The 11,312-nt window shown below is 42.3% G+C and overlaps 2 protein-coding genes across 3 annotated transcripts; both read left to right on the top strand.

Moving 5' to 3' along the window:
• Positions 1 to 34: 34 nt before the first annotated feature.
• On the top strand, positions 35 to 3,642 carry LOC129592410 (carboxylic ester hydrolase-like). Its single transcript, XM_055488437.1, has 11 exons — positions 35 to 320; positions 564 to 669; positions 838 to 957; positions 1,038 to 1,127; positions 1,236 to 1,421; positions 1,511 to 1,713; positions 2,176 to 2,326; positions 2,392 to 2,588; positions 2,662 to 2,791; positions 2,910 to 3,039; positions 3,227 to 3,642. Exons 1-11 carry the CDS (start codon positions 48 to 50, stop codon positions 3,438 to 3,440), a joined length of 1,800 nt encoding a protein of 599 aa, XP_055344412.1. The 5' UTR covers positions 35 to 47; the 3' UTR covers positions 3,441 to 3,642.
• Positions 3,643 to 5,333: 1,691 nt separating this feature from the next.
• Positions 5,334 to 8,873, top strand: LOC129592452 (liver carboxylesterase 1-like). Of its 2 annotated transcripts, none has more exons than XM_055488496.1 (11): positions 5,334 to 5,642; positions 5,843 to 5,948; positions 6,004 to 6,123; positions 6,209 to 6,298; positions 6,409 to 6,594; positions 6,672 to 6,874; positions 7,469 to 7,619; positions 7,699 to 7,895; positions 8,129 to 8,258; positions 8,366 to 8,495; positions 8,620 to 8,873. In XM_055488496.1, the coding sequence occupies exons 1-11, from the start codon at positions 5,424 to 5,426 to the stop codon at positions 8,828 to 8,830; spliced, it is 1,743 nt and encodes a 580-aa protein (XP_055344471.1). In that variant the 5' UTR covers positions 5,334 to 5,423; the 3' UTR covers positions 8,831 to 8,873. The 2 variants fall into 2 exon arrangements, with proteins under 2 accessions (XP_055344471.1, XP_055344472.1); XM_055488497.1 differs by having other exon boundaries at positions 8,649 to 8,818.
• The last annotated feature ends 2,439 nt before the right edge of the window (positions 8,874 to 11,312 follow it).

The raw sequence follows: 11,312 nt of genomic DNA, 5'->3' as shown, positions 1-11,312 counted from the left end.
AAAATGTTGCTTTAACGTCTTACAATTTGTTGATGGCATTTGCTAGTATGGCAGTGCTCGATGTTCGAATATTTCAACATTTCAAAAGATCTACATTTCTGTTGAAAATGAATGCATCGAAGCACGCAGTTAGCAGTTTGGTGATATGTTCGGCTTTTGTGATATATACACTTGCAGAAATTGAGCATGAGGGTAGAAGTCACGTACAGCTGACACCAGAAGTCGCTTTGACAGGCGAGCCATTTCATTGTGAAAATGATCCCACAAAATTTGGATATACCTATTATGGCATCCGCTATGGTATTGCTAAAAGATTCCAGGTAATGCCATAACGACTATAATATCATTATTTTAACTACAGTACTGTTTAACATCGGAAAATTAGTGCAGTACTGAATTTTATGCATTCGACGCCCAATTCATTTGTACTAGTAAGTTCTCAAACGAGTACGTTCCGCATCGCTCTACTTTGCCGTCAGAATTTCTGATGGAGAACCGTATACTGCAAGAGTATTTCGACTGTCAATATTGTGTCAAATATTTCACGCGCATATTTTTCGCAGCATGCCGACGAAAGTATGGATTTTGCGTATTTATCCGACCCGAAGCAACCGAAACAGGGCTTTCCATGTCCTCAACATGCATTTGCGATGCCTGGCTTCCCAAAACGTGAGCCGTAACGGTTCATCAACATCGGTCTATTCTTATATGAACTTTTAATTATTGTATTTTATCCGATCATATTTACGCTATACTATATACGTATAATAAGGTGACAAGTAAACTGCAAGCTTGCGGTTCAGTTCGTCGGCACCGTTGAGTGATTTGCTTCAACAGGTAATCTGACTATCAGCGAAGATTGCCTGTATTTGGACGTCTATGTGCCCCCGGTTAGCCAGACCAGAAACGACAGCAAGCTGCCAGTTCTCTTCTTCATTTATGGAGGAGGCTTTCAAAGCGCGTGACTTACGAGAATTTGCACATTATCAGTCTACTCTGCCAATGCTAAAGTAACAACTGTACGGATTGGTTTGCAGTTGGCCACAAAAACATGTATAATGCCACGGAGTTATCCGGAGCAGTAAATGCCGTGGTGGTCATTATTAACTATCGAGTGTCGGCCTACGGTATGCTCTACTGTAAAACAACTGACGTTTTCTTCTCAATTTGCACGTCAATCAGAATCTACAATACACCGTTAATCGTATCCTTTCAACGTAAGGAAAACCTTTCAGGATTTTTAAGCACAGGAGATGGAGCAATTAAAGGCAACTATGGAATCGGAGATATTAAAGTAGCCCTACAATGGGTGCGGAAACACATCGAAAAGTTTGGTGGAGACCCGGAAGCCATTACTATTATGGGGCAGAGCGCTGGCGGTGCGCTTACATCAGCAATGTTTCTGGACAAAAACGTTCGAGGTGCGAATCTTTCCCAGCTTGTACGCGGAAAATAGCTTAAAATAATTTTCTTCGTGATATAAAAAGGGTTCTACGCGTTATTTTCGTAGAAAGTGTTCGCGCCGGAATAGCGATGAGTGGGAGTATGTTTTCGCCGTGGTCGATCAACCGAACGCCAAAACGTCTTGCAGACAAATTATCCCTTTTACTTGGGTGTCCAAACGCTACACAGGCTCAGTTCGTCCAGTGTCTCACGACGGTCCCATTGGAGCAGATGCAAAATGTCATCCAGCGCATTGAAAAAAAGTTTACGGTAAAAACTGTCAACCCTTCGAAATCGATAGCGGCTTAAGACTTATCATGTGAGCAACTTGCTTCGTACTTAAGACGCCGTTACTAACGTTTCTTGCAATTATGAATCTCAGCTTGTAATTTTTTTGAATCTGAATATTCGTCCGCATTGACAGACCCAGCTGGGTGAGAAACGCAGTTTTCTGCCTTCTAATATTGAGCATTCGGTCAGCAAACCTTTATTGCACAGTTCCAGAAATATTTGCACAATTAAGTAAATCGACTGTCTCGTGCTTCGCTATCAACATGCTACTGTTGCCTGTAGGTGTCAGTTTCAGTATTAAAATTGCAAGAAACGTCGTACGTGGTGCAGCTATCATTTACGTATGTACTTCTATCTGAGCTTTCAATATCTGCACTAAGTACAATTAAGTGTGCTACTCGTCGTGTGATTTGTGTAATATCGCATTACTTTTTTTTACGGCCGTGGAACATGTTTGCTCCTGTAATTGATGGTGTGCATCTACCGGAGCCTCCAGCACTGATGATTAGCAAGCAACCGCCGAAAGAGTCAAAACGCGAAGGGATCTTTGTTACCGGATATCTGCGCGAGGATTCGTCAATGTCCATAATGGGTATGATTACACTGATTTACGAAAAACGGTAGTATCATCTGTTTTACTGGTGATTTTAATTGTAGTGACACAGTTTCGGAGCATGAAAAAACCATTTTTGCCTAATTCGACATTTGATTTCCCCATGGCAAAAGAGATTGTGACGTTTTACGCTCGTCTGATTCATCCCCGCAATCTTACGAAAACGGTGGAACAAATCCTGCAACACTACAAATTCGATGCAAACGATGTGGATCGTGCTACTATGCGGAAAACCTTTCATGTACATTGCTTCGGAATATTTAGCGCCAGCAACTGTGCAACAAGTTGATTACTAACACAGTTTACAATTGCAGGTGGTAACTGACATTATGTTCGCGTTTTCGGCAGTTCAAGAAGCTCGTGCATATTCCAACCGATCGTTTTCTTCGCATGTGACCAGCCACCTTTACCGTATATCGTACGATCCAAAGTTTAAGGGTTTAGGTACAACAAAACAAAAAACAGCTACGATAATTTATGCTTCCCGAATGCTTCCCGAATGAGAACGCGTCCCGAATTTTTGGGATAGGACTGTAAATATGACGGTTTTCATGGTTCACAGGCAGTTTCCATGGTCTGGATTTGGTAATGCTGTTCTCCGGACAGATGAAAGCCATGATGGACAATCGCACCTTGAATGCTGTTGTTGTCAATAACTTTCGGAACATGTTCCATCAAATTGTTCAAACGGGGTAATTACTTAATCGTTATGATTTGGTAATTATTTTTCTCTCATTGCCTCGCACTACACCAGGCCCCGGACACCGGTTTTTGTATAAACTGTAGAAATTTATTTTATCGCGCGGTCGCCAACAGTCAACAGGCCAACATGTCTGCCGGCTACAAGCGCTGTTGTTGAACATTTGTGCGTATTTTCAGCCGTGTTGACGGCCCAAATGCCAGGGAAGGGTATATGGAATTCGGAACGTCGGGAAGATGGGAAGCCGGCCTTGAGGATTTCAGTAGACTATCTCAGTTCTGGACCGAACAAATCGAAAAGTCTCAAATTTGTGCTGCACTGCCGTCCGCACTTTCGTTGAATCACGGGCAGCGCGTTGACCCTTACCTAACCCCCTTCGAAGACGAGAGATAAATATGAACTATGATTATTGGTAGAAAACGCGTTTCTGGTGCATTTGCGATAAAAAATAAACTGTAGCAAAGGATCGCAATTCAGTCGCTGAACGTAAATAGTACTCGTTCTACCGGCATATTGCCGAAACTTTCGTGTCCCTAATTAGGGACACGAAAGTTATAATGATGTCCTCTTATAACCCTGATTTTTCGAACGCAAATAGCGACTCTGTCACTTTTTTTATTATATACCATAAAAATTAATATTCATCGTGAGCCAAAAAGAGACAGTGTGCGTCTTGTACTTTCGATTGCTGGCCTTGTAATTTGACCGGGGCACCTATGACGCCCGTAACAAACAATAAACTTAACGATGCACGAAACCCGGTAATCAAAAAACCAACATCACCAAGTTCACTTCAACAGCATTCGCCTTTCCGTTTGCAGAACCTGCGTACCGAAGTTACAGTGATTACAATAGCAGTGTACCGAACGGACATCATTGTCCCACCTGGTGTTAGCCAGATCTTACTTTCCGTGCACATGCGCCGTCAGAATGGTCAGCTTAGCCAGGGACCCAGCAAAATCGCTCGAAGCATTACATTCACATCTACAGGCTCGTTTTCGGGGGTGGGATACCTCCCCTTCTTGGGAAAACAAATTTTGAAAAACAACAAGAAAAATTTATGTGCTTGTATGTGTTTCTCGTTTCTGAACTTTAGCTTATGTGAACGTGAAAAGGACTCAGGGGGTGAGTACTAATACAGGAGCACTTACCATTTCCATAGATCAAATATTATTATGATCAGAATGTTTCTGAATACAATCCTTCAGAAACTGATAACAGAGGTCAACCGGCAATGACAAACTCAGTTGATAATGAACTTAAAAGGTTTTTCAGCTTAGAAAAGGTTTTTCGGTTTAAGAGGTTTCTAGCCGGCTGAGACTATACCAGCCGGGTTGAGTTAACCGGCCAAGGGCTTCAGCCGGCTGTCAACTGAAAGAATAGCCCTTTAGCCGGCCGTCATCGCCGGCGGGCGATTTCATGTACAACTGGCGCCACAAGTCGTCCTGGCAGGCTAGTAATTTCATTATGAAAATGATTCCAAAAAATTGGATACATCTATTTCGGCGCAGTAATAAATCCACAAGGAATAATAACACCCAAACTGTTAAAGCGACACACCGTGCCAAAGATGTATTTGCTTGCTGGCACTATATCGCAAAATAAAAAATAAAAACAGCTACAACGTGTTTCGGTGTACTTAATAGATTATTATCGCCCCACAGTCGCGAAATACGGTCCGGTATACGATACGGTGGACCACCGTATCGTGACCGTACCGTTGATAAGTTGGAGTGATCGCAACGCGCAGACGGTAAACGATACGGTTCAATCCTGCCTCTGACACGAAACATGATGCGGTTCAAATCAGTCTTCAGGCTCTGGCTGATGGTAGCAATCGTTCTGTTGAAAACTCGATGAAAATAAAATTCTAAACTAATTTTGGATACAAAAACATCCTACGTGGTCAGATTCACCTAAATGTAAAAGCGATTGAGATCTGTAATCAAGTGCAGCATATCTGCTATTTTAAAAGTGGTTCTAACGCTTTTGCCTTCATTTTAAAATTTGACAGACGTTACGTACGTACGTGGTCACGTAACATTTACCTACACAAATAAAACGCAACGAATTACAGTACAAAGCAACACGAAAAAGTTTTGCGAGTTGACACATGTGAGCCAGCTGATAGTAGAATACTATTACGTTAATCTACACCATTTCCCATCAAAAGATAATATCTCCAGTTACTATCAGAAGCTGCCTGGATACAATCTTTTCAGAATTGATATCACCGATCATCTGACAAGCCTGAGCATTGACAAGCACAGTTGTTACGGGTTATGTCGCTCGAAAGTTTCTTAGTCTGTTGCAGCAGCCAGGATAAATCTTCGCCCGCAAACTTTTTTGCTCGATCGTCTTCAGCATTCCGTATAAATGAAAATGAATGTAAATAGGCAGACAGCTATGATTTTGATCATACGAATGGCTTCTGTGGTGTACACGCTAGCAGAAATTGAGCCTAACCGAAGAAATCGCATACAGTTGACGCCAGAGGTCGTCCTGAAAGGCGAGCCATTTCACTGCGAAAATGATCCCGCCACATTTGGGTATATCTATTACGGCATCCGCTACGGTACAGCTAAGAGGTTTCAGGTAATATCGACTATATATTCCTTAACTGCTGTGCAACAGCTGAAGAATGTCGCAGTACCTAACTTTGTTATCTGTGCCCTGCTCATCGATATGCTTTCCTGTGAAACTTTTTGATGCACAACTGTTATTTTAACAGTATTATAAGCGTCAAAATTGCTCTAAATTATTGCTGTCACTTTTCCAAGCGCATATTTTCGTAGCACGCCCAGGAAAATAATGATTTTGTATACTTATCCGACCCGAAACACCCAAAGCAGGGCTTTCCGTGTCCGCAACAAAAATTCTCGATGCCTGGATTCCCTAGACGTGAGCTATAGTTGTTCATGCATCCGGCGTATTTCGTAATGATTTTTCTCAACAGGCAATTTGACTGTGAGCGAAGATTGCCTCTACTTGGACGTCTATGTGCCACCGGTTAGCCAGACTTCAAACGACGGCCACCTGCCTGTTTTATTTTTCATCTATGGTGGAGGCTTTCAAAGCGCGTCACTTTTGAAATTTTGTTCTGCTCAATATCAGCTTATTTTACTACTGCTGAAGCAGCCAATGTACGGAATGTTTTGCAGTTGGCCACAAAAATATGTACAATGCCACGGAATTATCCGGAGCCGTAAATGCCGTGGTCGTCATTATAAACTACCGCGTGTCGGCATATGGTAGGTAACCGTGCGTTGCACGACTACTTTACGCTAACTGAATTTTTCTCCTGCACGTTTATATTAACCAAAAATGCATCTAACTTTTTAAAGAGAGAAAATCTTTGTAGGATTTTTAAGCACAGGAGACGAAACCATTAAAGGCAACTACGGCATCGGAGATATCAAATTTGCCTTAAAATGGGTGCAAAAGCACATCGAAAAGTTTGGCGGAGACCCGCACGCCATTACTATTATGGGGCAGAGTGCAGGTGGCGCCCTCACATCAGCCATGTTTTTGGATAAAAACGTTCGAGGTGTTATTTCATTTTAATGCTTAAATATGGTGCTTTCTTGGTGATACAAGAAGGGTTCCACGTCCTCTGCTTCGTAGAGAGTGTTCGGGCCGGAATAGCAATGAGTGGGAGTATGTTTTCGTCATGGTCGATCAATCGAACGCCAAAACGCCTTACTGACGAAATATCCGTATTACTTGGATGCCCAAACGCTACGCAGGAACAGCTCGTTCAATGTCTCACAAGTGCTACACTGGAGCAGATGCAGCGGGCCATCAAGCGAATCGAGAGAAACTTTACGGTAAAAATTGGTCAACCTTTTCAAATTCGATAAAACAATCTTTTATTAACAGCGATTTAAACCTAACATGTCGTCGATCGGCGAAGTGCCTTGAGTGATTTTGTTATTGCTTCAGCGTTTCTTGCAGTGTCAACTTCGAGCTTGTAATCCGTCACTCCGAGTATTGAGCTAAATTAATGCTGCCACTTTATCATGCGCATGATTTTTTTACCACGCCGCTTTGATAAAAAACTGGATGAGAAATGCAGATTTTTGCTTTCTGGTCCGGGGGGATTGATCTCCTCACAATTTTTGCCAGTACTACGGGCTGTTCTGGGCACCCAGAAATATTTGCATAGTTAAAGAAATCTACTGTCTTTTGCTTGGCTGTTAACACACTAGGAAATACATACATTCAGTTCACGCACCAGCTACAAGCCTACAAGTACTTACGTGTTACTTACTTCTTGTACCACTATTATTACTGCACTTGTGCAAGGAAGTAATAATTTTATTAATTTTGAGCTACTAACATCCGTACTAACAGTAGTGCGCTACTCTTCGTACGATTTATACAGTTTTGTACTACATAATAATACGTTTGCGCGACTTTAGCCGTGGAGTATGTTCGCTCCTGTAATTGATGGGGTGCACCTGACGGAGTCTCCAGCAGTTATGATCAGCAAGCAACAGCCTAGTGAGTCAAAACGGGACAGCATCTTTGTTACCGGATATCTGCGTGAGGATTCGTCAATGACTATAATGGGTAGGATGCCGGTTAACTGATTTACGAAAAGCATTATAGTCTACGGTACAGAGTGTTTTATTGGGTACGTTAATTGCAGTGACGCACTTTAAAACCATTGGAAAACCATTTCTGCCCAATTCCACCTTTGATTTCCAAACGGCTGAGGAGATTGTGAGATATTACGCTGAATTAATCCATCCCTGCAATCTTACGAAAACAGTGGAACAAATCTTGCAATACTACAAAATCTGTGAATCGGATGAAAACCGCAACACTATGCGAAAAACTTTTCATGTACGTCGTTTTCGCCTCTTCAGTCTCAACCAGTGTACAACCTTGTCGAGGAATTGAGGGCGTGAAGGAACCGGCAGCGCACACTTAGCGCTATGTTGGCACTAGAACAGTTGCCACTACACTACAATGTGGCGCAACCCACAGATGTGCATTCTTCGCTGTCTTCATGCACCCATAATTTCTCGACAAGCTTGTACTAGGTAAAACGGGTTTTTAATAGTGTGCAATTGCAGATGGTTACTGACATTATGTTCGCCTATTCGGCAATTCAAGAAGCTCGTGCATACGCCAACCGATCGTTTTCTTCGCAAGTGCCCAATCACCTGTACCGTATATCGTACAATCCAAAATTTAAAGGTTTAGGTGAAGAAGAAAAAACAACAGCAACTATCAGTTTTTTTAGCAAATATCAGGACATTTTCTGGGTTTCTGTGACAGGACTTGAAATGTGACGTTCTTGTGGTTCACAGGGAGTTTTCATGGACTAGATTTGGTAATGATGTTCGCTGGACCGATGAAAGCCCTTATCAACAACCGCACGGTGGACGCTCGCGTTGTCTGTAATTTTCGCAACATGTTGCACCAAATTGCTCATACTGGGTAATTAGTCATTTTAGTTTAGTAATTGTTCTCAATATTTCACCCTACACCCGGATAACGACTCATTTTATCACACGATCGCCGTCTTCGGATTGCTGTTATTGAACGTTTTCTGTATTGTTAGCCGTGTTGACGGTCCGAATGCCAATGCAGGGTACATGGAATTCGGATCATCAGGAAGATGGGAAGCCGGCCGTGAGGACTTCAGTGAACTGACTCGGTTTTGGACCGAACAATTCGGAAATGCCCAGCGGTGTGCTGCATCGCCGTCCGTATCTTCGTTGAACAACTGGGAACATGACCCCTATTTAACAAACTCAGAACACGAGAATTAGATATACAGATAAAAAAAATGAACCATTGAAAAACATAAAACGTGCTACAAAATAAAAATAAAGTATAAAGAGATATTGGTAACAAGGGTAACGTGCTTAAGAGCGATTCGTCACCAACTGACGCATATTCGGTTTCGTTTCTGATTCAAACCTCGTTGGGACTGCAAAGTTATTCATAACTCCAGTATTTGCGTTCGATCTTGTGCTGGTTTAAATGCAGTTCAAATTTTTTTGACAACTCCCAAGGCTGACAGGTACTACCAATTTCGCGTATGCACCTTGCATCTCCAGCAAGTAAGAAATATTTCCGTTTTTATACTGGAATTGATTAGCTGGTCTAAATTCTTTGTATTAGCTGCCATGAATTATGTTTTGCGTGCAAGTTTCACCTTCCGGTTTAGGAGATATAGTGAAGTAAAATTTAAAGGACAAATGTTAATCACGTTTTGTTGAACTTGATTAAGACTAATCGATACGACACCAATATATCAATTACCGCGTTTCCAGTGCGTCAAAGAACTGCAGTATCTGCGTTATAGCGCCCATAAGCGCAAAACACTGCTAGCGGCAATAGGGCATAGGCTCACTGGACGTCATGCATGCATGTACGTCATGCATCTCGTATGTTGATAACTTGGTATCAGAAAAAAAAAAGTGCAGGAGACTTTCCCTGTATTGCGCATTTAAAACTCGTAAGCGTTCGTTTACAAACGCGATCTGTACGATCAATCGATCGCTTTGTGGTATGAACAACAAAGTGTCTCGGGAGTCGAATAATTAGCTGAGTTTTTTCAAGTGCGATCGCTTTCCCCTTTTTGATTCACCCAATATTTTACTATTACTCGTACTTCTCACATTATTAGCAAGATCTGCGACTCCCGTAATCTTCTGCTCACTTTGTGTAGTTTCACAGTTTCTGTTGCTGGCCTAGCCATACTCAGTTTGGTTAAATTGTTCTAATGCTTTTTCATGAAATAATGAAATATAACATCTCGTATTGTGCCTGTTGTGTGACCTTTGACCGATTTATTATGTTTTTGGAGTATCGAATGCCTTGAGAGGACAGTGTCCCGTTGCACATGACAATAAATTAAAGTATAGAATTAAATTATTGCGGCATTGCTCCTTTTGCAATTGACTAATTTTGCCATAGCAATCAAACCGTGTCGCAAATCAAGACCACCAGTCTTTGAACGTCTGATTACAAGACACTCTTCGTCCCCGTTGTGCAACCTGGCGGTAAAACGCCAGTTTTCGACTTTCAAAGCAAAGAGCAAAGATGAATCATAAACATCCCTAATAAGCCACCGCTTTAACAAATTCTGCTATGTTAAAAATAAGTTTTACAGAATTTGTAAATCTGTATCTCGAGAATGGTGCTGACTTCTTTGTATCCCGGCGGATCGGGATACGCTCCATCCAAGTACACGCGATACAGTATCAGATGGCGTTCTGGGCCAAGATATGGCCCTGATCCTATGGATGGCGTTGTATGGTTAGCGGTGGATCCGAAATTAATTTCTCTCTCGCTACGAATGCGTTGGTGAGCGCGAGCGAGCATTATGACGGTAGTGGTTGTGGTGGTGATGATTCCCGCCGTGATGATGATGCCCGGCACCACCGTGTTGTTGCCTTTGCTTGTACGGCATCATCATACAGCTTAGGACTAAAAAGACGCATAGCCCCATACCCAGATATCCGTACGCATGTGGCAAGTGCGCTTGTACGACAACCGGATATTTTAGCTGAGTCGTACAGCGCACTGCGCCGCATGCATTCGGATTGCTTTGGGTGGGATTATGCGTCTTTTTTGTCCTAAGTTGTATGTGTCCATGCTGTCGAAGCCCTGCCCACATTCCGCTCCGCCGAAAATTCGCATGGAAACCGTCTCTACGGAAATGATCTTGGTGCCGGTTGCCCTTATCCATTCCGTCATACGTTCTCGGATCTGTAACGCCCGTAAGTACTGTACCGTTAAGGTATCGCCATCTGGTTGGTTTAGTCTGCGTGTTGAATTTTCGATTGTATACGTACATGCTTAATACCATACTTATTTAAGCGCATATTCGTACACAAACATCTGGGATTATTATGCATTCAACTTCAAACTATGTGATGTAAATCAACAGAGAATAAGTAAACTGAGACCTATTTAAAAACAAAACTATCAGTGTACGAGTTCAGTGCCAGGCTATTCCCTTAAAAGTTAGACGTTACTAATAACAAACATCTGAACTTGATTTTCGAATGTACCCACGGAGCAGCATCCCGATGGCTCCAGAATTCCCGGTGTAAATAATCTGGAATTAAGTCGCCCTTGTCCGGCACTGTTCTATCCCGGCATGTTGGAATTCGTCAAAACGAATGCTACACGTAGGTAACGTATGTATAGCGCATGCATATTATTCTCTTTATACGCCATCTGCAGCGTATCGATAGTCAGAGTATCTTGCTGATGTTTATAATGCTCTGTCTGGAGTGT

The sequence above is a fragment of the Paramacrobiotus metropolitanus genome, unplaced genomic scaffold (genome assembly GCF_019649055.1).
Source record: "Paramacrobiotus metropolitanus isolate TYO unplaced genomic scaffold, Prichtersi_v1.0 Parri_scaffold0000052, whole genome shotgun sequence".
Classification (NCBI taxonomy): Eukaryota; Metazoa; Tardigrada; class Eutardigrada; order Parachela; family Macrobiotidae; genus Paramacrobiotus; species Paramacrobiotus metropolitanus.
Note: the sequence above shows the minus strand (reverse complement) of the source record. Positions and strands in the feature narration are given on the sequence as shown.

Bases quoted from the DNA above. Each gene is read 5' to 3' on its own strand.
- LOC129592410 (XM_055488437.1), top strand. From the start codon at position 48: ATGGCAGTGCTCGATGTTCGAATATTTCAACATTTCAAAAGATCTACA. The intron at 321-563 runs GTAATGCCATAA...TATTTTTCGCAG, and splicing joins GTATTGCTAAAAGATTCCAG to CATGCCGACGAAAGTATGGA. The intron at 2,589-2,661 runs GTACATTGCTTC...TTACAATTGCAG, and splicing joins CTATGCGGAAAACCTTTCAT to GTGGTAACTGACATTATGTT.
- LOC129592452 (XM_055488496.1), top strand. From the start codon at position 5,424: ATGAAAATGAATGTAAATAGGCAGACAGCTATGATTTTGATCATACGA. The intron at 6,124-6,208 runs GCGCGTCACTTT...AATGTTTTGCAG, and splicing joins CTATGGTGGAGGCTTTCAAA to TTGGCCACAAAAATATGTAC. The intron at 6,595-6,671 runs GTGTTATTTCAT...TCTGCTTCGTAG, and splicing joins TTTGGATAAAAACGTTCGAG to AGAGTGTTCGGGCCGGAATA.